General features: G+C 39.2%; 1 protein-coding gene across 1 annotated transcript in view; it reads right to left on the bottom strand.

Moving 5' to 3' along the window:
- The window catches only part of glrba (glycine receptor, beta a), a 47,390-nt gene that overhangs the window by 15,423 nt on the left and 5,747 nt on the right, over positions 1-26,220 (bottom strand). The window contains exons 3-7 of the mRNA XM_051703172.1: positions 25,602-25,708; positions 23,131-23,198; positions 22,444-22,670; positions 19,174-19,256; positions 18,883-19,023 (exon numbers count right to left, since the gene is read on the bottom strand). Of these exons, the coding sequence (XP_051559132.1) occupies positions 18,883-19,023; positions 19,174-19,256; positions 22,444-22,670; positions 23,131-23,198; positions 25,602-25,708 (626 nt within the window). The remainder of the gene's footprint in view (positions 1-18,882; positions 19,024-19,173; positions 19,257-22,443; positions 22,671-23,130; positions 23,199-25,601; positions 25,709-26,220) is intronic.

Below are 26,220 nucleotides of genomic sequence, written 5' to 3'. Positions count from 1 at the left end.
ACATGAGGGTCAGTAAATAATGACAGAATTTTCATTTTTGGTGAACTATCCCTTTAAATAGGTTAAGTTTATACTGAACATCTGTATAGCTGTGGGATAATTTATGACATTGAAATTTGATTTATTAGCATTCCTAACAACACCTCTTAACCATTCATCACATAGATGTAATATATGTCACAGGCGATCCTGATTACTCTTAGAAACAAACATTGGCAGTCTCTAGACTCTAGAGTCTAGAGGGTTCCTATAGACCACTATCATCACTTACAGTACTGAAGAACAGAACAACACATTTCACCCAATCAGCACTGAACCTCTGACTTACACATCATGAGTCGATACCATCATCAGCATACACAGTATAAGAGCCTTGATTTTCCTCAAGCAGCACAGCAAGCTGTGAGCTCTGTTTGGCCATAAAACAGTTCAAGAGCCAATAAGACCAGGCTGCAAATTATCTTTTTATTGTCTGTTTGCGGTGTGACTGTGTTTGTTTGAACATTTATGTGAAGGTGTCGGTGTCTATGTGTGTGTGTGATCTCAGTGAACTCCACTCAAGCTGGTCTATTCTCTTATATAAGAAGTGAATACTGCATTATGTAATCTATTCCTATGGGAGAAATACACTCCAATACTTTAAAGCTAAACTTTATGTTAAAGGTACAACTGTGAGTATGTAGGTTTATGAAGATGGTAAAGTAAGTAAGGGAAAATGTACAGTCAGCAGGTCATTATCACAAAATAAGGTCTCGTATCACCCTGAAGGGGTTGATTTTCTGATAATTACCAACTGACTGTATCATTATTTCGCTTATTACACAGCTACCTTCTAAATAAATAAATAAATAAATAAATGGACATGAAATGCTGATTTGAGTTTAAAGGGGTCATGAAATTCTCTTTTTTTAATAGTTTTATTATCTTCCCTGAGGTCCACTGATGATGTTAGTAAATTGTTTTCACCAAAACACCAAAAATTAGTAATATATGATTATTTTCCACCCTGTCTCTGGCCCTCTGTCTGAAACACTCGATTTTGGCCTAAGCGCCTCCTCACATAAACTATTAAACAGTCATGACATTTGAAATATTCATGAATTAAACTGTTTACTAATGTTTTTTTCATTGGGTCCAAGTGATTTTAACTGCCCCACCCTTCAATAACAGTTCCTTTGCAAAGCTTGAATCGTTTCACAAATAATATGAGCCAAAAACAACAAAACAAGAAATCCATGCTGCAATACGCTGAAGATACATCCACATGACGCACATACATATTCCAAAGCACGGTGTGAACTAGATGCACAGACATCCAATTTCCAGTATCATCCTGCACTGAAATGCACATCATCGGAAAAGCATCAAAGCTGTCAAAGATATCCATCTAGTGCATTTTTATATACACAAACAATTAAAAATAGCGCAGATGGGCACAAGAACGTGTCCATGATGTGTTTGTGCTCAAAACAACAAGAGGCAGAGCAGCTGAATGAAAAAGAATGGCTTCTCCTTTTTAGAGTTGTAACTTGACACAGCATCTTTTAAAAGCGGACCGAGATCCATGACAACGGTCAAAGACGTCTGTTTAGTGCATGTTTATATACAAAAATAATTCAAAATAGTCCAAATGGGTCCCCTTTGGTGTTCAGGAATGGTTAGGCCACAATAGGCCTTTTTGTCCTGCTCTCTATCTGAGTACAATCGGAGCGGCAGTGGGCGGGGCCAAAGGTGCGATGATGTAAAGTAGTTGTTTATGTTTTTTTTGCTGTAGAGGCGGTCATGAATAAATGGGCCCACGAGTGACATAGTAAAGTCGCAAAAGTACAAAATTAGGCATTTTTGCACCTTGGTTTCAATAAATGATTTTATTGCACTGGGGATTAAGTTTAGATATTTCTGAAGTTCTGAATGAGTTCTGAAATTTACGGTATGTTTTTATAGTAGAATGACCTCTTATATGTGAAAATATCAAGGAAAATGTGATTCCTCATGACATGGCCCCTTTAAATTATTTTTTATTAAGAAAGAGACCACAATGTGTCATGAGAGACATGAAACTAGCACAGCTACAGTATTTAGGAAACAGACTGCCTGGGACAATGGTCAATTATATAGTTTAGTGGTCATTATACACAAACATTTGACAGCAGAATGCCGTGGTTGTCCAATCAGAATCAAGTATTCCAGAGAACCGTGTTTAATATTTTAATATTTGCCTGCAGGTTACTCTTCCATGACGTGACTCACGCATTTATTACACACACATACACAAAGACACAGCAGGCATTCTGCTGACACTTTTGTTTTTTTTTCAATTTATGTCTTATGCATGGAAGATTAATGGTAGTATTTATCAGCACTTCACCAACATGCAAGTCCAAACCAAGCATACTGTTTACACCAGACTCTCCTAAAATTATACCCTCACATAACCACACACACACAGACACGGAACAACAATACCTGGACTCAGTTATTATTATTCTTGGGGATTTTAACAAAGCAAATCTCACATGTGAACTGTCCAAATACAAACAGCACATTACATGCCCAACCAGAGAGAGAAATACACTGGATCATTGCTACACAACAATAAAGGATGCATATCGCTCTGTCCCTAGAGCAGCTTTGGGACTCTCTGATCACTGTCTGGTTCATCTTCTTCCAACCTACAGACAGAAACTAAAATCTGCTAAGCCAATAATAAGGACTGTAAAGAGATGGACCAATGAAGCAGAGCTGGAACTACAAGCCTGCTTTGATTGCACTGATTGGAGTGTTTTTGAGGCTGCAGCCACCGACCTGGATGAGCTCACAGATACTGTTACATCATATATCAGTTTCTGTGAGGATTTGTTCATTCCTACTAGGACTTATTTAACGTTCAACAACGACAAACCATGGTTTACAGCAGAACTCAGGCAGCTTCGTCAGGCCAAAGAGGATGCTGACAGAAGTGGGGATAAAGTCTTGTACAATCAGGCCAGGAACACACTGAATAAGGAAATCAGAGTGGCTAAAAGAAGATACTCTGAGAAGCTGAAAATCAAGTTTTCAGCTAACGACCCTGCATCAGTGTGGAATGGCATGAAACAACTTACGAATTACAGGACTCCTACCCCCAACCCTGTGGTGGACCAACAACTGGCTGACGAGTTCTACTGTAGATTTGAAAGGCCCAATCTCACACCCTACACCCACCCTGACCTTCACTTCACACAAACACCAACACCTCCTGCAACCCCCCTCCTCCCCCCTCCTGCTACTCAACCTGCACTTAAGATCTGTGAAGAAGAGGTCTGCCATGTTTTTCGGAAAAACAAAAGACTTGGAAAGCTTCAGGCCCAGATGGTGTTTCACCCGCATGTCTTAGATCCTGTGCTAACCATCTGGCCCCCATCTTCACACAGATCTTCAATAGATCACTGGAGCAGTGTGAAGTCCCATGCTTCTTCAAATGCTCAATCGTCATTCCTGTCCCAAAGAAGCCAAAAATCACAGGACTACAGATCTGTCGCCCTGACGTCTGTGGACATGAAATCATTTGAGAGACTGGCGTTGGTCCACCTGAAGAACCTCAATGGACCCTTTCTAGATCCCCTACAATTTGCTTATCGAGCAAACAGGTCTGTGGAGGATGCAGTCATATCCTACAACATCTGGACAGGCCAGGGACATATGCAAGGATCCTTTTTGTGGACTTCAGTTCAGCTTTCAACACCATCATCCAAGCTATATTCCAGACTAAACTATACCAGCTCTCTGTTCCCACGTCTATCTGTCAGTGGATTACCAGCTTTCTGACGGACAGGCAGCAGCTTGTGAGACAGGGGAAATTCACTTCCAGCACCTGTACAATCAGCACTGGTGCCCCCCAGGGATGTGTGCTCTCCCCACTACTCTTCTCCCTCTACACCAATGACTGCATCACCAAGGACCCCTCTGTCAAGCTCCTGAAGATTGCAGATGACACCACTGTCATCGGCCTCATCCGAGATGACGATGAGTCTGCATACAGAAAGGAGGTTAAACAGTTGGCTGACTGGTGCAGTCAAAACAACCTTGAGCTGAACACGCTCAAAACGGTGCAGATGAATGTGGACTTTAGGAGGTACACCCCAACACTGTCCCCCCTCACCATTCTAAACAGCACTGTGGCAGCAGTGGAGTCATTCAGGTTGCTGGGCACTACCATCTCACAGGACCTTAAGTGGGAGACCCACATTGACTCCATTGTGAAAAAGGCCCAGCAGAGGTTGTACTTCCTTCGTCAGTTGAGGAAGTTTAACCTGCCACAGGTGCTGCTTACCCAGTTCTACTCAGCAGTCATTGAGTCTGTCCTCTGCACTTCAGTTACTGTCTGGTTTGGTTCAGCTACGAAATCGGATATCAGAAGACTACTAAGGACAGTTCGGACTGCTGAGAGGATTATTGGTTGCCCCCTGCCCTCCCTTCAAGAACTATACACTTCCAGAGTGAGGAAAAAGGCTGGGAAAATCACTCTGGACCCCACCCACCCTGCCCACTACCTTTTTGAACTGTTGCCTTCTGGCCGATGCTTCAGAGCTCTGAGCACCAGAACCATCAGGCACAGGAACAGTTTTTTCCCTCAGGCTATCCATCTCATGAACAGTTAAAACTGCCCCATTGAGCAATAATTATGTGCAATTCACAGTCTAGTCTTTTTATATTTTATATTTACCCAACACATCCAACTTCTTCTGCCATTACATTCCCTTGCACTGTATATAACAGATTTGTATTTAGTTTTGTACTATGTTTGTGTATGTGTGAATGTATATTTGTGTCTGTGTGTGTATATGTGTATATATGTATGTGTGTGTGTGTGTATATATATATATGTATGTATGTATGTGTATGTATGTATATGTATATATATATATATATATATATATATATATATATATATATATATGTATATATACTGTCTTATTGTGTGTTCTATATATAATCTATATATTTTTCCATTCAATTTCAATTTTATTTATTTATTTTTATTCAATATTAAAAATTTTTTTTATTATTGTCTATGTCTTGTTGCTGATTTGTATAGTTGTGCACTGGAAGCTCCTGTCACCAAGACAAATTCCTTGTATGTGTAAGCATACCTGGCAATAAAGCTGATTCTGATTCTGATTCTGATCACATATAAACATGCTGTGCACAATCTATAGCAACATTAATATTATCATTACCGTTAACATCTCTACCACATTGCCTTGGGCTCGAGAGTGCAGTAGAATCAATAGATGGCTATATGCAAGATTTGTGAATAAACCAAGAAAGCAGCTATGTTTGAAATGGGAAACTGGCATATACTGCTTGCTTTATGCTGCACAGTATATACTGGCTACCATTCCTAGAAATAGTATGTGAAAGAATAGGCAATATGCATATTTGATCTCATCACATTGCATGTTTATTTCAGCAAGTGCTGTTCAATTTAATCAAATTTTGTGTAAAAATGTCGATAACACTACATTAATGTTCCCTTTGTAAAGGGTTTATAAAGGCATTACAAATGCATTATAAAACATTAAGATGTAGTTATATGAATAAAAAGGGCAACATTCATGCAATACTTGCCAAATAGTGAGCAATTAAACCAACATGTTATATATGCTTAATAAATACACTTGTTCATAAATGTATTAATAAAAAAATAAAAATAAAGCAAATGTTCTAATTCATGATTTATTTCACACCGAAGCAAAAATAGACTATTATACTGACATTAAAAGGAGGGATTATGTCATTTTTCTACAGTCAGCTTTGTGTTAATATTTATTAATATAATGTCTTGATTGACTTATCACTTTCCTTGCACGCTGATGTCAAAAGAATGTTGTTACTCCAAGTCATGGTGCTACTAACGTACTTAGACCTTATTATCTAAAGCCCTCTGTAAAAACCACTTTTCAGGTCTTCATGCTCATTCACAGCATATGCCAAATAATAAGGCCTGATGACCATTAAACCATACTGGACTTTATGTACATAGGTTAATAAATCCTCTTCAACTCTGCTGACCTGCCGGCGAGTCCAAAAAGTGGCGCTATGCATTAAAAAATGTACACTTAAAATGTTTAAGTTTTTGAATACATAAGTCAGGCATTTAGGGTATAGTTTTAAAAAAGCTTAGAATCTGAACTTTTCATAGATAACCATCGCTTCTGCATTTATGTTACATAAAATAACAAAATAAGTCCTGAAAACATTTGCATCTCAAATCAGCGCCACCTAGAGGACATGCGGTAGAAATATATATAAAAGTCTTTCAAATAGCACTTAAGTAGACAAATCATATATCAAATGAAAGCTCTCATTCTCAGCAATGTGACTGTACAGTACTTATTTTGTTACTGTAATACAACAGTTCAAAAGATTTGCAAAAGAATCACAAAATGAAATATAATAACATTTAAACATCAATTACAAACGTCACTTTTATGCGCCAATCACTGCTGCTGTAAGCCCCAGATAGCTAAAAAACTTTATAGTATCATAGGCATTTTTCTAAAAATGTGCCATTTTTTACTTGTCTGTGAGCTTACTTGTGTGAATAATCCAATGTTATATCTTAGACTTCCAGAACAACATATGCAGTCCAGAAGGAAATGCATGCTATGAGCCTCTACATGCTGTGAGTCTCTGCGGTGTCATGCACAGCGAGCCACGTGATAAGATGCATGGATTGACTATCTCAGAAGCGGAGGCAACTGAGACTTGTCCTCCGCCACTTGGATTGAGGTGAGTAATCGCACCACCACGAGAACCTATTAAGTAGTGGGAATTGGGCATTCCAAATTGGGAGATAAAATTAATAATAATAATTTAAAAAAAAGAATAGCATGCTAAACAAATCATTGGAAATATACACTGAGCCAAAACATTATGACCACCTGCCTAATATGCTGCTGGTCCTCCGCGTGCCACCAAAACAGCACCAAGCCGCCAAGGCATGGACTCTACAAGACCTATGAAGGTGTCCTTTTGTATCTGGCACCAAGACATTAGCAGTGGATCCTTCAAGTCATGTAAATTGCGAGGTGGAGCCACCGTGGATCGGACTTGTTGGTCCAGCACATCCCACAGATGCTCAATCAGATTGAGATCTGGGGAATTTGGAGAACACCTTGAACTCTTTATCATGTTCCTCAAACCATTCCTGAACAATGTGTACAGTGTGGCAGGGCGCATTGCTCTGCTGAAAGAGTCAACTGCCATCAGGGAATACTATTGCCATGAAGGGGTGTACCTAGTCTGCAACGATGTTTAGGTAGGTGGCACGTGTCAAACTGATGTCCACATGAATGGCCGGACGCAGTGTTTCCTAGCAGAACATTGCCCTGAGCATCACACTTCCTCCAATGGCTTATCTTCTTCCCACAGTGCATCCTGGTGCCATCAGTTCCCCAGGAAAATGGTGCACACGTAAATGGCTATCTACATGATGTAAAAGAAACAGGATTAATCGAACCAGGCAACCTTATTTTACTGCTCCAAGATCCAGTTCTGATGCTTGCATGCCCATTGTAAGCACATTTGTCGGTGGACAGGGGTCATCATGGGCACTCTGACCAGTCTGCCGCTATGCAGCCCCATACGCAGCAGGATGCAATACTCTGTGTGTTGTGACACATTCCTCCCATAACCATCATTAAAATTTTCTGTGACTTCTGCCACAGTAGACCTTCTGTCGGTTCAGACCAGACGGGATAGCCTTCGTTGCCCTCGCACATCGATGAGCCTTGGGCGTCCAACACCCTGTCACCAGTTTGTGGCTCGTCCCTCCTCGACCACTTTTGGTAGGTACTCACCACTGCTGACCGGGAGCACCCCATAAGCTTTGCCATTTCTGAGATGCTCTGACCCAGTCATCTGGCCATAACAATTTGGCCCTTGTCAAAGTCGCTCAGGTCTTTACTCCTGCCCATTTCTCCTGCATTCAACACGTTGACTACGAGAACTCATTGTTCACTTACTATCTAATCTACCAAGACCTTGACATGTGGCCTTGTTAGGAGATGATCAACGTTATTCACTTCACCTGTGAGTGGTCATAATGTTTTGGCTCATCTGTGTATTTTTTTTCTATTTTTTATTTTTTATTTTCTCCCCTTTTTCTCCTGATTTGGAATGCCCAATTCCCAATGCACTCTAAGTCCTCATGGTGGCGTAGTGACTCGCCTCAATCCGGGTGGTGGAGGATGAATCTCAGTTGCCTCCATATCTGAAATTGTCAACCCGCGCATCTTATCACGTGGTGTGTTGAGCGCGTAACCGTGGAGAAATAGCACGTGTGGAGGCTTCACACCATCCACCGTGGCATCCATGCACAACTCACCACGCGCCCCACTGAGAGCGAACCACATTATAGCGACCACGAGGGGTTACCCCATGTGACTCTACACTCCTTAGCAACCGGGACAATCTAGACAATCTAGAGGGGTCCAATAGAATCGATGTAAAATCTTGAATTGCATAAGGCATACCCTTGTGTCTCTAAATGCAGACTTGCTGTTTTTTAGAATCCTAGCCCACTCTCCCTCCTCCAATACCAAGTTTAAATCTTTCTCCCATAATCTTGAGAGAAGTTGAAGCTCCGTCCCCCAGACTCTGAATTAGCATGACCTTTTCCAAAAGCAGTAATCACCACTTCCAGAGTATCTGCCACTTTAGAGGGGGTATATGCTACTCACAAAAATAGTACAGAGCAGGTGGCGCAGCTGTAAATATCTAAAGAACTGAGATCTGGGAATCCCAAAATGTTTCAAAATCCCAATTTTCAAAGGATCTCAACACTCCGCTCTCATATAGGTCACCGAGTGTAGTAACTAGGGATGCACCTGGATCGGTATCGGCTCTGATACTGAAGCTTTTAGACGGATCGGGTATCGGTCCGACAAGCCCGATCCAAATCCGATACTGTGTGTTAGTCATGTTCGTTACTGTCAAGCTCCAAAAATGACATAAAAGAACCATTAAAACACCATTAAGTAGTTCATATGACTCGTGCATTTTATTCAAAGCCACTTGAAGATGTGCAATAGCTCTGTGAATCACAAAAGGCTGTGTTTAATAAGTAAATATATAAAATGCACGTGCAGCGCCAGCGTGCTATTGAATGGCGCTGCTCTGTTTACACACACACTCGCGGCTATTTTTAGCCTTCACGTGGTGCGCAATATTTGAACGCTACTCACGAACAACATCTTAGATGTGAATGCTCAAAAGTTTGGTTCACTTATAATATGCATTTAGAATGGCACTGGAGGTGCTTTTTTTTTTTTTTTTTTACCAGAATTTGAATAAGAAGCGAATTAAACTACTGTGAGCTTGCCTACAAACAGACACACTTACAGGACTTCCTGGAGAGTTCAGAATGTCAAAATAAAAATGTGAGGGTTTAAAAGTTAAAGGTGCACGATTGAGATATATTACTATATATTACTATTATAATATATTATTATTATTATCATTTGTTTACAAATCATAATAATATTTAAGTTGAATGGCTTCCAAAAAAATAACTGCGTGAATGAAAAGTGAGCTGATATCTTATAACTAAATTGAACAAAAAAAGAGATCCGAATCCTTTAAAGTCCAGATACAAGTTGAAAACATTTTGCAAAAAAAAAGAAAAAAAAAAAAACAGCTTCTATTCTACTGATGACTTATACTGGAATTACTGTTCATTTTGCTGCTACATTATCCAGTATACTAGTTAACAAAAGTTTTTCTCAATAAGCTATACATTTATATTGAAATAATGTGTAGTTAGAGGTTTGTGTTTCTTTACATATTAAAGAGCACACCCAATTAGTTCCACACAATAATGTAAAGATATTCAAAACTGATTATGCAAAAAAAAAACAACAACACTGGTATCGGATCGGTATTGTCAAATACTGATGTTTCCGATATCAGAATCGGATCGGAAGAGAAAAAGTGGTATCGGTGCATCCCTAGTAGTAACCCCCCTCAAAATCCACTCTGTTCAGCCATAAGCTCGAGGCAACATTTAAATAAATGTCAGAATTAAACACTCTGGACACTTTTGTCCATACCGAGTGTAAATGCGAGATAACGGGTGTAATTTAACTTCTACAGTTAGTTTGATAGAAAAGCTTTGCAATGGCAAAATTGGGGCAAGAACTTCCTGTTCAATACAAAACCAAGGAGGGGCTCTCTCAGGTGAAAGCGACCAATGAGCCAAATGTCTGAGACCAAATGCATAATAATAAAACAAAATCTTGGGTAGGCCTAGCCCACCTTTGTCAATCAGCCTATGCAATTTACTGAAATGTAATCTGGGACATTTACCATTCCAAATGAAGGACTTCGCTATGCTATCAAATTTCTTGAAATAAGACAGGGGGACATCTATAGGGAGAGACTGTAGCAGGTAGTCGAATTTTGGAATACATGTTAATAACATTAACCTTTCCCAATCATCAATAAATGTAATGAAGCCCACCTGCCCACATTGCTCGAAAACCTTTTTATTAACGGGTCAAAATTAACTCTAACTAAATCACAAAAATTTGCTGGGAATAAAATGCCAATACTTAATGCCCTGTTTGGGCCACTGAAAGGCACCCGGTTGAAAAGCCATTATTGGGCAGTATGCTGTCAGAGACAAAGCTTCAGATTTAGATCAATTAACTCTGTATCCCGAGAACTTAGAAAAGGAATTAATAATTCTGTGGAGGCAAGGCATAGATCTAGCAGGGTCAGAGACGAATAATAAAATATCATCACAAAAAAATCATCCTCCTTTCTTATTGCGGCTGCTAATGGTTCCAGGGCAAGACAGAACAATAATGGGGAAAGAGGGCAACCCTGCCGGGTGCCCCTATCCAGAGTAAAATAATCTGAAATTAATCCATTTATTTGTACCGCTGCTACCGTGTGTCTATAAAGTAACTTGATCCATCCAATAAAAGTATTCCCAAACCAGTATATTTCCAAAATCTTAAAAAGATAATCCCATTCTACCATATCAAACGCCTTTTCGGCGTCAAGTGAGATCATGGAGTCTGATCATTCACCACTGACCATATAATATTGATGAAATGCCTAATTAGATTAGATTAGATTCAGCTTTATTGTCATTGTGCAGAGTACAGGTACAGAGCTAATGAAATGCAGTTAGCATCTAACCAGAAGTGCAAATAGCAATATGTATAAAATAAATAAATAAATAAATAAATATAGAGACCAGCTCAATGCAAGTGTCTATGGATACAGTACAAGGTGCAAATGAAGAAGTATAAACACTGAAGGTGTATTGTACAGAATAAGGTATAATATATGTAAATATATATATGGCCAGTGACCATAACAGTGCAAGCGGCATCAAGAGGTAGAAATTATGTGCAGAGAAATGTGCAAGGGAATGTGCAAAAAAATATGCAAGAATATCAGGAGGCAACATTGTAAATGTACAATGTACAGCAAATATCAGGAGGCAAGAAACATTGTAAATGTACAGTGTGGAGACAGGTTATTGTACAGTGCAGGCTTTTAAAAAAAATGTTTTTACATTTTACAAGTATTAAGTGGTCCAAGTGGGATGTAGTGTTTAGTGCCTGAGTTTAGAGTTCAGTAGGCTGACAGCTGAGGGAAAGAAACTGTTCCTGAGTCTCCTGGTGCATCAGCGAAGACTCCTATAGCGTCTCCCAGATGGGAGAAGAGTAAACAGACTATGGTTGGGGTGAGAGTTGTCTTTGATAATGCTTCTCACCCTCCTTAGGCAGCGTTTGTGGTGAATGTCATTGATGGAGGGTAGCTGAACACCAGTGATGTATTGGGCAGTTTTCACCACCCGCTGGAGGGCCTTCTGGTCTGAGACAGTGCAGTTGCCATACCACGCTGTGATGCAGTTTGTTAGGATACTTTCAATAGTGCAGCGGTAAAAGTTCAGCAGGATGTGGGGGGACAGGTGAGCTTTCCTTATCTTCCTAAGGAAGTAAATGCGCTGTTGTGCCTTTTTGATCAGAATGGAGGTGTTGTAGGTCCAGGAAAGATCCTCAGAGATATGGACACCCAGGAACTTGAAGCTAGTCACACGCTCCACTTCGTCCCCAACAATGTAGATGGGAGTGTATGTGTGACCCTTCCTAGTCCGCCGGGGCTCCACAATCAGCTCCTTGGTTTTCTGGGTGTTGAGTGTGAGATTGTTGTTGGCACACCGCACTGCCAGGTGCTGTACCTCTTCCCTGTAGGCCGTCTCATCATCGCCGCTGATCAGGCCTTCCACCGTGGTGTCATCTGCAAACATGATTATGGAGTTGGAGCCATGCTCAGGTATGCAGTCGTGGGGAAGAGGGAGTAGAGGATTGGACTCAGCACACAGACCTGTGGTACACCAGTGTTCAAAGTGAGGGTGGAGGAGTTCTGGTTGCTGATCCTAAAAGACTGTGGTCTGTTAGTGAGAAAGTCCAAGGTCCAGTTGCAGAGGGAGGGGCTGATGCCAAGATCAGTGAGCTTGGAGATCAGCTTGGATGGGATCACAGTATTGAAGGCAGAACTGAAATCAATGAATAGCATCCTGACATATGTGTTGTTTTTGTTCAAGTGAGTCAGGGCGGAGTGAAGAGCTGAGGCAATAGCATCCTCAGTTGACCTGTTGGGTTTATAGGCGAACTGATATGGGTCCAGTGTTGGGGGCAGGCATGTTTTCAGGTGGGAGAGGACCAGCCTCTCAAAACACTTAGCGATGATGGGAGTAAGAGCAATGGGGCGGAAGTCATTGAGGGCCACTCTAGCAGCATGTTTTGGTACTGGTACAATGGTGGCTGTTTTGAAGCAGGTGGGGACAATGGCCTGGGCCAAGGAGAGGTTGAAAATGTTGGTGAAGATGTCAGCCAGCTGTTCTGCGCAGGCCCTGAGCACTCGGCCAGGGATGCCATCAGGGCCAGCAGCTTTATGTGCATTCACTCTGCTCAGGGTGGAGCACACGTCAATGGTGGATAATGTGAGTGGCAGATCATACGGTGGGAGCTCAGCTTTTATGGATGGTTCTGTGTTTCCAAGATCAAAGCGAGCATAAAAAGTGTTCCGTTCATCTGGGAGGGTGGATTTACTGGTTGGGGGGTGCTGTTCACTGGTTTGTAGTCTGTGAGGGCATGGATGCCTGTCCACATACGTCAAGGGTCATTGTTCTTAAATTTGTCCTCAATCCGCAGTTTGTAATTGTGTTTGGCTGCTTTAATTCCCCTCTTCAGATTGGCCCTGGATAAATTGTAGGCTTCCCAATCACCAGATCTGAAAGCAGCATCACGTGCCTTCAGCAGAAGTCGGACTTCCTTGTTCATCCAGGGTTTCTGATTGGGGTATGTTTTAATTGTTTTATGGGTGGTTACCTTGTTGACACACCTGTTGATGTGTTGCAGAACAGAATTTGTGTAGGTATTAATGTCCATGTGTGAGTCCAGATTGGCCTGAGAAGCAAACACATTCCAGTCTGTGTTCTGGAACTCATGCTGTAGTGAAAAGTCTGCTCCTTCCAGCCACACTATTACAGTCCTCACTGTGGGTTTCACACATTTGATGATGGGGGTGTATTGGGGAGTAGGAACAGAGATGTTTGTATAAACATGATCAAAAGTGTTGTCTCTTCTTGTAGGGCAAGAAATGTTTGATAAAATTTGGGGAGTGCTGTCCTCAAATTGGCATGATTGAAATCCCCAGCATTGATAAAAGCTCCGTCCAGATGCGTTGTTTTCAGTTTATTAACAACAGAAGAGAGTTCCTTCATGGCTAGCTTAGCATTAGCATCCGGGGGTACATATACTGCAGTGATTATGGTAGATGTAAATTCATGGGGCAGGTAAAAGGGTCTGCACTTGATAAAGAGGTACTCAATATCAGCAGAACAGTGGGATTTGGTAATAACAGCATCGGTGCACCAAGTTCTGTTTTCATAGATGCAAACACCCCCACCTTTGTTTTTACCGGAGTCCACAGCCGTTCTGTCAGCACTGAAGATATTGCGCCCCTCTAGCTCAATCACGCTGGTTAGAATGGTGCTATTCAGCCAAGTTTCTGTGAAAACCATAACATTGCAGTCCAAAAACATTCACTGAGTAATTCAGAGCCGTAGTTCGTCGATCTTATTTGCCAGAGACTGTACATTTATGAGGAAGATGCTCGGTAGCACTGGGCGATGTGGGTTGAGCTTTAACTTAGCCCGCAGGCAGCCCCCCTTACCCCATCTTTGTTTACGCTCATGGCGCCGGCGACGGGCACTTCTTGTCAGACTGGCTGACTCAATCGAGTCCGGGGACCGGAGTAACTCTGGAGGTAGCAGATGGAGGTCTAATGTCATATCCACTGCAGTGTTTGTGCAGCAAAGTTTGATGTCCAATAGTGTGTGACGGCTATATGAAGTTAATGCAAATTTGTGACGAACAACTGAGTTGAAAATAACTAGGTAAATAATAACTAATTTGCAAAAACTGGAGAGACGCTGAGCCTCATGTTGTGCATGCGCCGCCATCTTGAATGTTATCAGAATGTTATCAGAAGAGCTGCGGCCCCAAATAAACTCCACCTGATCTGTATGTATAAGAAATGTCATAACTTTACTTAATCAGTTAGCCAGAATATTTATATTATTAAATATTTTTAAGTCTAGCTGGATCAGGGAAATTGGACAGTAACTCTTACACTCGCTTGGATCTTTGTCCTTTTTAAGAATCAGACTGATCCGGCCTTGTGTCATGGTTGGCGGAAGCTTTCCATTCTTTAATGATTCTGTATAAACTGCTAACAAAAGTGGAGCCAGTTCTGTAGCATAAGATTAAAAAAATTCAGCGGTAAAGCCATCTGGCCCCTGAGCCTTGCCTGTAAGCAAGGCCTTAATTACCTCGCCAAGTTCCTCCAAGGTTATCTCAGAATAAAGAGAATTTTTTTGCTCAGTCGTCAGTGTAGGGAGTTCTAATGGTTCCACAAAATTTATAATATCTTCATCAGTAGACGAAGATGTGGAACTATAAAGATCAAAATAGAATTCTTTAAAAGCATTATTAATATCAATGGCCGAGAAAAAACCACCAGCAGATTTCACTGAGGGAATAGTAGAAAAAGACTTTCTCTGCTTTATATATCTAGCCAAAAGCTTTCCTGCTTTGTCCCCCGACTCAAAGTACGACTGTCTTGCCCTGAATAGCCAAAACTCCACCTTCCACGACAAAATAATATTATATCTATATTTCAATCAGGTCAATTCTCTGAGGCCATCAGACGACATTTGGCGCTTCAGCTCTGCCTCTGCACTTTTTAATGTTCCCTTCCAACTCCACGGGTTCTCGTGCTTTGGACTTTTTGATGAATGAGGCTTACTGTATGATCCAACCCCTAAGAACCACTTTAAGTGCCTCCCAAGCCACATCCACAGAGGATATTGAGGACCAATTGGTCTCCATATAAACACTGATTTCAGCCTTTAACATTTGTTGGAATTCAGGATTTTGCAAAAAGGATACATTAAAGTGCCAACTATATGATTTTTTTCCACAATAGATGAAATGAGGGACTTAGACATAAAAAAAATAAAATAAAATAAAAAAAAATCTATTCTAGAATAAATCTTATGGAATGATGAAAAAAATTTATTGTCCCTACCAGATGGGTTCAAAAGTCTCCAAATATCTGTAAGACCAAGATTTTTACACATCCTGTGAAGCATCAGTGTTGCTCTAGGGGGCTTGCACACTTTTGCTTCACTATGATCAAGGACTGAGTCCATCAAAAGATTAAAGTCTCCTCCCAATATTATATCATGAGGGGTACAAGCGGCTTGCAACATCCCTTCAAGATCTATAAAAGAGATCATCAACGCTAAGTGCATAAATATTAGCCAAAATCAACCTTTGCCCCCGAATTTCTGCTAAAACAATAATGACTCTTCCTAATTTATCATTAATCTGTTTGAGACATTTAAATTGTAGATGTTTACTTATCAATGTAATGACTCCCCTGCTCTTACTTGAGCCAGCACTAATGAAAATATGTCCACCCCATATCTTCCCAAAATTTTCAGTTTCCAGCAGGGAAAGATGCGTTTCTTGAAGAAACACAATATCATATTTATTACGTTTAAGAAAAGAAATAACCTTTTTTATGGGGTGCCCCAACCCATTCACATTCCACGTGAAGAGAGACAATGCGCTCATATTAACATCTGACATTTTGATATATTCAAAAAAATAGATTGTGTGTAAAAAATAAAATTATAAAGACCACCTTCCAACATTAGTGCAACAATCAAACCCCGAACTTCCCCCCGAACCAAACAAACAGAAAAAATAAAAACGTGCGCATTAACCCCGCGCATGACAGCGCCATGTCCACCCCTCTAAACTCAAACAGTCCATGTATGCCTACGAGAACCCCTACGACAACTCTGCCGTCGGATTGCTCAAGTCCGGTGCTTCTGTACACATTTTTTGAGACAAAATTACACAATTCGAATATGTTCCTCCATAAAACAAACTTCAGCCGCTAGGCAGAATCAGCACAAAAAGATACAAAAAGATGCCCAGTTTCCTCGGACAGTAAAGTGAATGTTCAGTGAGTCAGGCCCACTCGGCTGTCACATGATTGCAAAAGTGTTTTGCGAGAAATATTTCACAGAACAAAATCCAACCAACAGGAAGCATAAGCACAAAGAACGTGCAGATTCATCCACAAACTGTCCCGAAGGAGTGTTACTCCACAAAAAATACTCCGGCCGCTAGGCGGAACCGGCACAAAAAGAAACAAAGAAGGCGCTCAGTTCCTCGGACGGTCAAGTGAATGTTCAGTGAGTCTGGTCCACTCGGCTGCATAGACAGTATCACACAATAACTTACTCATTCCATTGATTTTATGAAGGACATCGCTTGCTATGGGCATGTCAATATTTTGCGGCCATCCTTAGTATCTATTCTCAATTTGGCCAAGAACATCAGTGCAAAAGCGAACTTCCATTGATGTAAGAGCTACAAAATTCGCCTCGCGTAACACAAGATCTTTATCGGATTAATTGATCGGGGCCTGTCTCCCTCCGCAGATCTCTGAGCTGGAACTCTGTGAGCTCGCTCGATTTCCAGCTTATGGCCTGTTATTTCAAGCAAACTCGGGAAGAGCTCATCTAGGAATTTCATCATATCTCAGCCTTCTTCGTTCTCAGCAATTCCAACAATTTGGAACTGTTTCGCCAGCTACGATTCTCTAAGTCTTCCAACTTTTCCCAAACGCACTCCAAGTCTATCTTGGTCGCTAGCGGGTTAGCAGCTAATTCCGTCTCCGATGACTCCAGATAATCGATCCATTTCTCGACGTCCCCCATTCTTGTAACCAACTCAAAAAAATTTATCTCCATGGCCGTGATCGATTGCCGTATTACAGCAAGATCCTCCAAGTCAGCAACGACCTTCGTCAGCATTGCTGATATGCTCTCAACCCGCACCGCCCAAACTGAGTCCCTGGTCTGCGGCCCTATCTGGGGTATTAGCTTGAGCACGTAAGTGTCTTTTAATGTCTCCAGAGCCCAAGGATTTTGAATTCTTTGACATATTGTCTTCATAAAACAGTTATGGAACAGGGTGTATAGAATCTCACCGGTTTATGACACAAAAAGTATTAAAAACTAGCAAAGTGCGCAGAGCTCGCCGTTCACACGTCCAACCCTCGCATGGTGCCACGCGACATTTTTTTACATTCTTAAAAAGTTAGGACAACAAAAAAAAGATTCATATTTTTTTCATAATTCTCATAAGATTGTAAACATATACAATATTATTTATGAACAGTTGGATTCTTTTATTTATTTTTATTTAGGGGTGTTTCTGAAAAGATATGACCAATTTTTGACAATTAGTCTATAGTATATGTAAATTAGCTTTTAAATTTGAGTGTGAAAAATTGCAGGCAGCAGCTTAAAAATGAGTTGAAGAGGTTAATGTTGTCAATTCCTTAACTCCTCCACTTTAGATTAAGGTACATTTTCATAGGTTATTAATGTTGAATCATTTATATTAAGCATTTATAACATGTTCAGTAAAATGGCTCACTATTTGGCAAGTATTGCATGAAAGTCACCCTTTATATGCATGTTGTTATAACCGCATATCAATGATTTATAATGCATTTATAATTTACTTATTAGTCATTAATGAACCCCTTTATAAACCCTTAACAAAGGAAACATTATTGTAAATGGTTAACAAAATGTCTTAATGTTTGGCAGTCTATTAAATCAATGTGTCAATAAAGAGATAAGAATCGTGGCTGATATTGCTTCCAGTTCACTGGTCAAATTAGAGATAAAAATTGCATTGTGGGATACTTTAGTTAGTGATTGTATGCAGTAACTTTTGGCAAATGTAGTAGGTTGCTTGAAGAAAATGTGCTTACTGTGTGTGGTATACACACTGCAGAAATAAAATGAGTAGCATCCTATTCCTAAACAAGTGCATGGGAACATAAAGTGCAGTGCATGGCAACATAAACAGCGCAATGGTATGCCACATTTAACAAGACACTTCATAACCACAACATTCATTAAAAAAAACCCAACAACAACAAAAAAGAGTGGCCGTTCCAAGAGTTTAATGCTCAGACTCTGGCTCTAAAACTGAGGTCGTTCTGCCAAACTACCCATCTTAGAAGTATTGATTTATTCAAATCTGAATTAAGAGCGTAAAAGAGGTATGAGGTCAGCATTTTCTTACTTGCATGTGTGTGTGCTTATCTTGAGCTGTTGCCTTCCTGAACACTATGTTCCCCTTCATGTTCCCAATTTCCCCCTCCTTTAAAATATAGGGAAATATGAGTGTATATTTATAGATATATGTAGATCCATACCTGTTCCAGGGTAGAACTTTGTGCAGTTTCCGTACCGGATATCCTCTTGCTTTACATCGAACTGTGGCAACGCAATTTCATCCATCTGAACGGGGTCCCCTGACTGCCACATAAACACCAGGTCCTTTGTGGTGTATCCAACTACATACAAAAACACACAACATGAAGACGGCTTTTTTTTTTACCTCATTTCCATCTTTACTTACTTCTCTACAAATAAAATTCATTTGAATGTTAAATTGCATTATAGGAGGACCAGTGAATGTGTGTGTGTTTTTGATGTTTACGAACAGCTCTCTAATTGCATCTTGCAGAGTTGGGTGTCCATAGGAAAGAGTTGTAGATCCAGAGGGCAAGACAGAGTGACAGACAACCTAAAAAAAAAAAAAAAAAACAGAGAATACAGGACACAGGACAGTTATTTATACTGTATATGTATATACATACATATAAACTATATTATAGATTTATAGATAGATAGATAGATAGATAGATGAACAGTATATATAACAGTCCTTAAAACTGTGACACCCAAAAAATAACTGGAAGACAAATAAAAAGTCTCATTCAATTTTTTTACTTTTTATAAATATTGTTGTGTCTAGTGAACCAAACTGAGAGACCATTTTGAAGGCTCAGGAAACCTTTGCAGATGTTTTGAGTTGATTAGCTGATTGGCATGTCACCATATTCTAATTTTTTGAGATAGTGAATTGGTGGGTTTTTGTTAAATGTGAGCCAAAATCATCACAATTAAAAGAACCAAAGACTTAAACTACTTCAGTCTGTGTGCATTGAATTTATTTATTACACGAGTTTCACAATTTGAGTTGAATTACTGAAATAAATGAACTTTTCCACGACATTCTAATTTATTGAGATGTACCTGTAAATACTTAGCAGCAGGGTAAAATGGTTGAGCTTGACAAATGCAGTCACAACAATATTTGTAAAAATTTAGAAAATGGAATTACATTTATATGCAATATATATATATATATATATATATATATATATATATATATATATATATATATATATATATATATATATATACATACATACATACATACATACATACATACATATACACACACACACACACACAGTATAAACTTTTTTTTAGGAGTTTCAGGGCCTATTTTGTACTCTAATTGTGGAAAGTGCCTCATCCAGTATTTGAGTTTGATTTTAGAACAGACGTTATGGAGAGTATGTGCACAGAGGATAGACACACACACATACATTGCAAGGTTCATTAGTCCTGGTTGCATGTGGAGCAGCAGTGGCAGATGAGAGAGAGAGAGAGAGAGAGAGAGAGAGAGAGAGAGAGAGAGAGTAAGGGGTGGGGGGTTCTCACCCTAAGGCTCACAAACACATGGCAAAGCAAAGATCTAGAATATTCTATCATCTGCCACAAAGACCCTTTAAGCATGAGCAAATACCCATCACTTCTAATGCAGTTCTGCTATATAAATATGCTGCAGTTAAAAGACCTGAGTAAAATAAATACAGTAACAAAGACAACAACCGACAAATTGTTTTAAAGTGTGAAATGAAAAATTTGTATTTGAGAAGCAACTCTTCAACAGATCTTTCAGCGAAGCAAAGGTAACAAAAACTCATTTTCAGAGGTCCAACAAGAATTTCACGTCTGTGAAATCAGTAAACTCCTGGCCAGATTTGACATCAGGGAAATACAGTAACACTGAAAAAAATGGTGATGAATATAATAAACAAATATAAAACATCTGACACATTTTTATGTTTCTGTTATCATAAAAGCAGTATAAACACTGTTTCTTCCAATTTAACTCTTAATACTATTGACAACAAATTCTGTTTAGGCCTATTTTAATCTGGGCCAACTGCTTCTAACATTTGGTGAAAAATATTTTAAGTACTAGTTCACTGATGTTCTTTGATATAAAATTTACAAGAATTATTAAGACTATAGTAACTGCACCTTACATGACAAAAACCAAAAACAAAGTTCCAACGGTTAGTTACAGCCGCATTCAAAGCTGTTATAAAATGCATACTGTATAAACACACACCTGTGACCACACATTCTACTGTATATTAATACGCCAAGTTGCTTGGCAACCACAAACAGCCTACAATTATGACAATGCACTATATTATTTGGCAGAATAATTGTTTATTCTGATTATTATTATTAACAAATGTGGTAATTTATTCAACATTGGTGTCTTTTAAGATTATTGTTGCCACTGTTTTATAAAAAGAATAAGCCACTCGAGGATGTGCATTACAGTGATTTACCACAGCTGAATGGATTTTAAGCATTCCATTTTGCATCGTGCCTGACAACACCTCTTACCTGTGGATGAGAGTTTTGTTCATTTCCATATGTAATGCATATTTTAGTATGTTTTTTTTTTTTTTTTCTCCCCTTTTTCTCCCAATTTGGAATGCCCAGTTCCTAATGTGCTCTAAGTCCTCGTGGTGGCGTAGTGACTCTGAGGATGAATCTCAGCTGCCTTCGTGTCTGAGACCGTCAACCCGCACATCTTATCACGGGCTTGTTGAGCACATTACCGTGGAGATATAACGCGTGTGGAGGCTTCACACCATCCACCACGGCATCCACGCACAATTCACCCCACACCCCGCCGAGAGTGAACCACATTATAGCGACCACGAGGAGGTTACCCCGTGTGACTCTACCCTCCCTAGCAACCGGGACAATTTGGTTGCTTAGGAGACCCGGCTGGAGTCACTCAGCACGCCCTGGGATTCCAGGGGTGGTAGAAAGCGTCTTTACCACTGAGCTACCCAGGCCCCCATATTTTAGTATGTTAACATCTTGTTAGTTTTGTGTTTAAACACTACACTAAATCAATGCAGTATATCCTATAACTATTTGAAAAGTTTTCATTTCACTGTTGAACTTTTCAAAAATCCTGACCTGTAAGCTATTTAGGTGTGTCCCAAACCACACACTTCTGCACTATTCTACATAATTTTGTAGTGTAAGTAGTGCGAGTAGTATGCTAACATTGAAAATGCAGCAAAAAGAAGTGTATTACGAGTACCCGGATGATGCACTTTTTCAACCATCAAAACGGAGTGTGGAATGTTGGACACTTCATGCACTCAGAGCTCGCAGCTTGCCGTACATAGTGGAAGGTGCGGAGTTACCTGGCTACGCTGCTGGTCTGACAAAACAGTTGTAAATAATGAAGAATGTAGCAGCTAGCGAAACATCAGTGGATACAACCCCTTACAAATGTGAGTTGAATGCTTCACCACCACCCCAAGCTGTGTGAATATGTATGTTGTTTAAGATACATGTTTTGAACTGAGGTTGGCTAACATGCTAAAGCTAGGGGCAACACATCACGTACGCTTAAGACATCAATTCCGTCAGCTATTAAACGGTGAATGCTTCCGTGTAGTTTAAACCATTAAGTACTCCATTTGGAATGATACTACACTTTGAAAATTCATACACTACATGGCTGAGTGCATAGTATATTTTGTAAGTGCATAGTGTATAGTGTGTCGTTTGGGACACAGCTTTTGACTGTGGCCTACCTCATGCTGATAAGGACATCTCCATTGCGGAAGATGAAAAGGAGAATGTTTTCCTGGGTAACATCATGAAAATTAGCATTTTTTTCATTAGCGAAAAACAGATCTGGCTTCCACAGGCACTGGAACATTTTTGGATCGACAGTCAATGCATCCGACTTAAAATCAGCAGGTAATCGCAGCCGTGGATCATTCCAGCGCTGACGCAGGAAAATATTTACACGGTAATCCTGGAGATGGAACACACACATTTTAGTAGTCTAAAATGAGTCTGAATGCACACAATGCATGTCCAATGGCATACAATTTCAAGAAAAGATACGTAAATAACATACAGATGATAGAATATAAAATTACACACATGTTTACTTGGATATCTTAAATAGGAACATCCTACTGCCTTCTATTGTTTTTAAATAAAGCTAATTATAATTACTATAGACAAACCCTAAAGCAACCCCTACCCATAAAATAAAACTTTTTGCTTTTTTAGAATAAAAAAATAAAAAAATAAAAAACATTATTCACTCTTTTTTTGAATTTATTTTTTATATTTTATAATTTGATTGAAGATGTTGCTGAATGTCCCCAAAAGGAGGTTTTGTGAGATTTAGTTCAATTTCAGGGACAATTTTGTCCCCAAACAATAGCTAAGAACACACAAAAACATATAGGGAGTTTTGTTCTAACCATTGTGGTCTCCTGGATTGAGCCAAAGCTGTTGATGAAGATGTTCACCTTATCCTCCACTGGAATACCTAAGGTACAAACACATGAAAGCACCACTTTCAGAGGAATATAATCAGAGACTTCAACCATATACATATGATAAAGGTTGTGTGATATTCTCAGATTCCCCACAGTGCAAAACAAATTACATATGTTAGTGTGATACTCAGTGGATCTCTTAAATGTGTGAATATTTTGTGTTCTGTTGGAAGTAAGAACCTGGGCCTGAAGCAGAAGCCCATTGATTCAGCAGAGTTCCATTTTGATATATTCTTATCCCACTGGGTTCAGAATGACACATTCTAATTCCACAGAGTCATGTGATCCTGTGCAGCACAGTGGAGCAGAATTTCCAATTACTCTATACAATACACGCACTGCCATACTCTGACACCGTTATTAAATTATCATTTCTAATGAGGTCATCCATTATGTTACATGTGAACTTTTTTTTTAAGTGCAAGGGTTGAATTTATAGTTACTTTATTCATTTGCTAGAAGTCTGAAAGGTTATGTAATCAGACTGTAACACTAAAATGCTTCACTTACTATACACTCGTTAATATAATAATAAAAGACATCTAGCATCTGGCCTTTTGCTGATTCTTGAGACATAATCACATGTCCCACAACTTTAGCTGCCTTCAGTTTTTTAAAAGGCAACATTTCCAAGATTTTCTATAAAATGATTCATACACAAACACACCATATCGCTTGATTTTCTCTTTTTTCAAAATTATGACATAACATCATCACTCACTACCCCTAAACCACCTCTCCACAAACCATAGTGCAATACATTATTTACCCACCCAAGGACCCATTTTTTTTAACACCAAATAGTTTACCTAAAAATCATGTCAATATATGTAGACAGTGGGACTAAGTTGTGAAATGTTAAATTGTACCAAGCTATAGAATGTCAGATTTTTTTTTTTATCAAATTGTTTATTATGTTTCCAGGAGTGTTGGTTATTCATGTTTTTGAGATGTTACAGACATTACATCAGAAATGTGCATGAATAATTCTGATTAAAAATAATGGCCAGCATCATCCAATCACTGCTAACTATGTTAAAATAAATTTTTGCGTGAAACATTCTGAATCTACAGTATGTACTGATTACCATCGTCCCATGTCTGCCAAACAAGTTGAGTGGTCCAAAACATAATCTGCAGCCTGAAACTGAACTTTTGACCAGATATTAGGAGTGAATGCACTTGGCTGCATTGTAAAGCTATTTGATGCTCCCTTGCTTCCTAATAAGGAAGTGACTTAACCTCCAGTGTGCTGTCTGTCTGCACTGGTCTCAGAACAGTTTGAAATGCACTTTATTTTCATCCTAACTCCACATAAAGCCTCTGAAAGCAACATTTTCCAGCTTTTGGATGCATCCATTGATTCTCAATGTGATAATGCACAGTGAATATAGGATATTTTAAGGAAAATGACCCTATAGTCCACGTACGTGGTCATATTGTTTAACAGCATGTCGTTTCGCAATAAATGATGAAACTAGAGACTGTACTCTTTTGACTCAAACAGGTTTTAATGTAAGAAACTTAATGAGGTTTCTTACCAGATGTAGCTTTATTACCATTTCTCCCAAAGACAAACTCAGCTGAGATCGGCGCCATGTTGTTTTGTCACATGACTAGGTGCATCGAAAATTTAACCCTTTAATGACAGCCTAGAGTCTCCTGAACTGAGATCAGTCAGTTTAAATTAAATTATGCATAGCCTTATGCATAGTGAAGCCAAAGTGTAATGTCCACGGATGTGGATGCGGAGTCTCAGGAGGATACAGTCAATGTGTATATGTATCATATTGAGTATTAAAATGTAAACTTAAGGAAAGTCAGATATTTATGAAAATATTTAAACAATCAGACAAAATCCAAGTCAACCTTCTTTCTGAATGTCCTCTATCCATATTTCCCCTTGTTTGAGTTCAAAAGGATACACATGCTCTGATGAATTTTGTATTATTCTTTTTTTTTATTATTATTTTAAGGAATTGTGCTTCTGTCACAACCATGATATCATAAAAATTGTTAAAAAAAAATGGTTTGGGTTTTCTACATAAAAAAAGTAGGTCCTATTAGTAGCTAGCAACACCACACGTGTATTTAAAACTAAAGTTAATACATCTGTGACTTAATTTAATATACAGTATGTGGGATATGCAAAATATGGTTATGCTATGTCAACACCGTTATCTATCAGCAACATTCAATTTTCTGTCTGATTGTGCTTCAATCAATAGATGGAGCTGAAAATCAGTTTGAAATCATCCTGTAGTCTAAATTCACACATTTTGTGAGAAAATGGAAGAGGTAGGAGGTTGTACACATTCAGTATTTAGCAAAGAAAATACAAAACAAAACATTTTTAAAAGAAAGAAAGTAGCAGGGTAAAGCATTCTCAGTACCTTTGAAATTTGGTCGTATTCGTGAGTCATAAGTCATCAGCAGGCGGTTCAGTATGTTACTGGTTGAGTTGGCTGGGACTCTGTCCAGATCTTCTGCTGATAACTGACTGGCAATGTCAAAACAGACACACACTTTACTGGCAGTACAGCGCTTAGCAAAGTCATGCTAGAATATAACATGACCTGGCACAGAATCAAACCTATTTCACTTTCAGGTAACACTTTATAATAATGGTTCAACCTTAACAGGTAACTATGCAGGAATTAATGCCAGACAAATGAGTAGTACTACATTAACACTTTGGTCACTACTGTTAACTAATATGGAAACACGATTAACTAAACAGTAAGTAATAGTGAACTGATGGCTGAGGCAGTATACTATTAGCTAATCAATATTTACAGAATTTGATTAGCCTTATTGAGAACTATTAACTAAATATGGCTAATTTAAAATAACTACTAATTAATCAATTACTATTCACAAATTAACCTGTGTTTAAAACATGATTAATTATGTTTTTATTGTGAACATGATCATGAAATATATCTTCAGAGAAGCATGCATCTCAAATGCATTCTTTGCAGAGATTAATTTATGAATGCAACAGCCCTCTAA

The sequence above is a fragment of the Myxocyprinus asiaticus genome, chromosome 7 (genome assembly GCF_019703515.2).
Source record: "Myxocyprinus asiaticus isolate MX2 ecotype Aquarium Trade chromosome 7, UBuf_Myxa_2, whole genome shotgun sequence".
Taxonomy (NCBI): Eukaryota; Metazoa; Chordata; class Actinopteri; order Cypriniformes; family Catostomidae; genus Myxocyprinus; species Myxocyprinus asiaticus.
The sequence above is the reverse complement of the archived record's forward strand: the minus strand, read 5'-3'. Positions and strand labels throughout refer to the sequence as shown.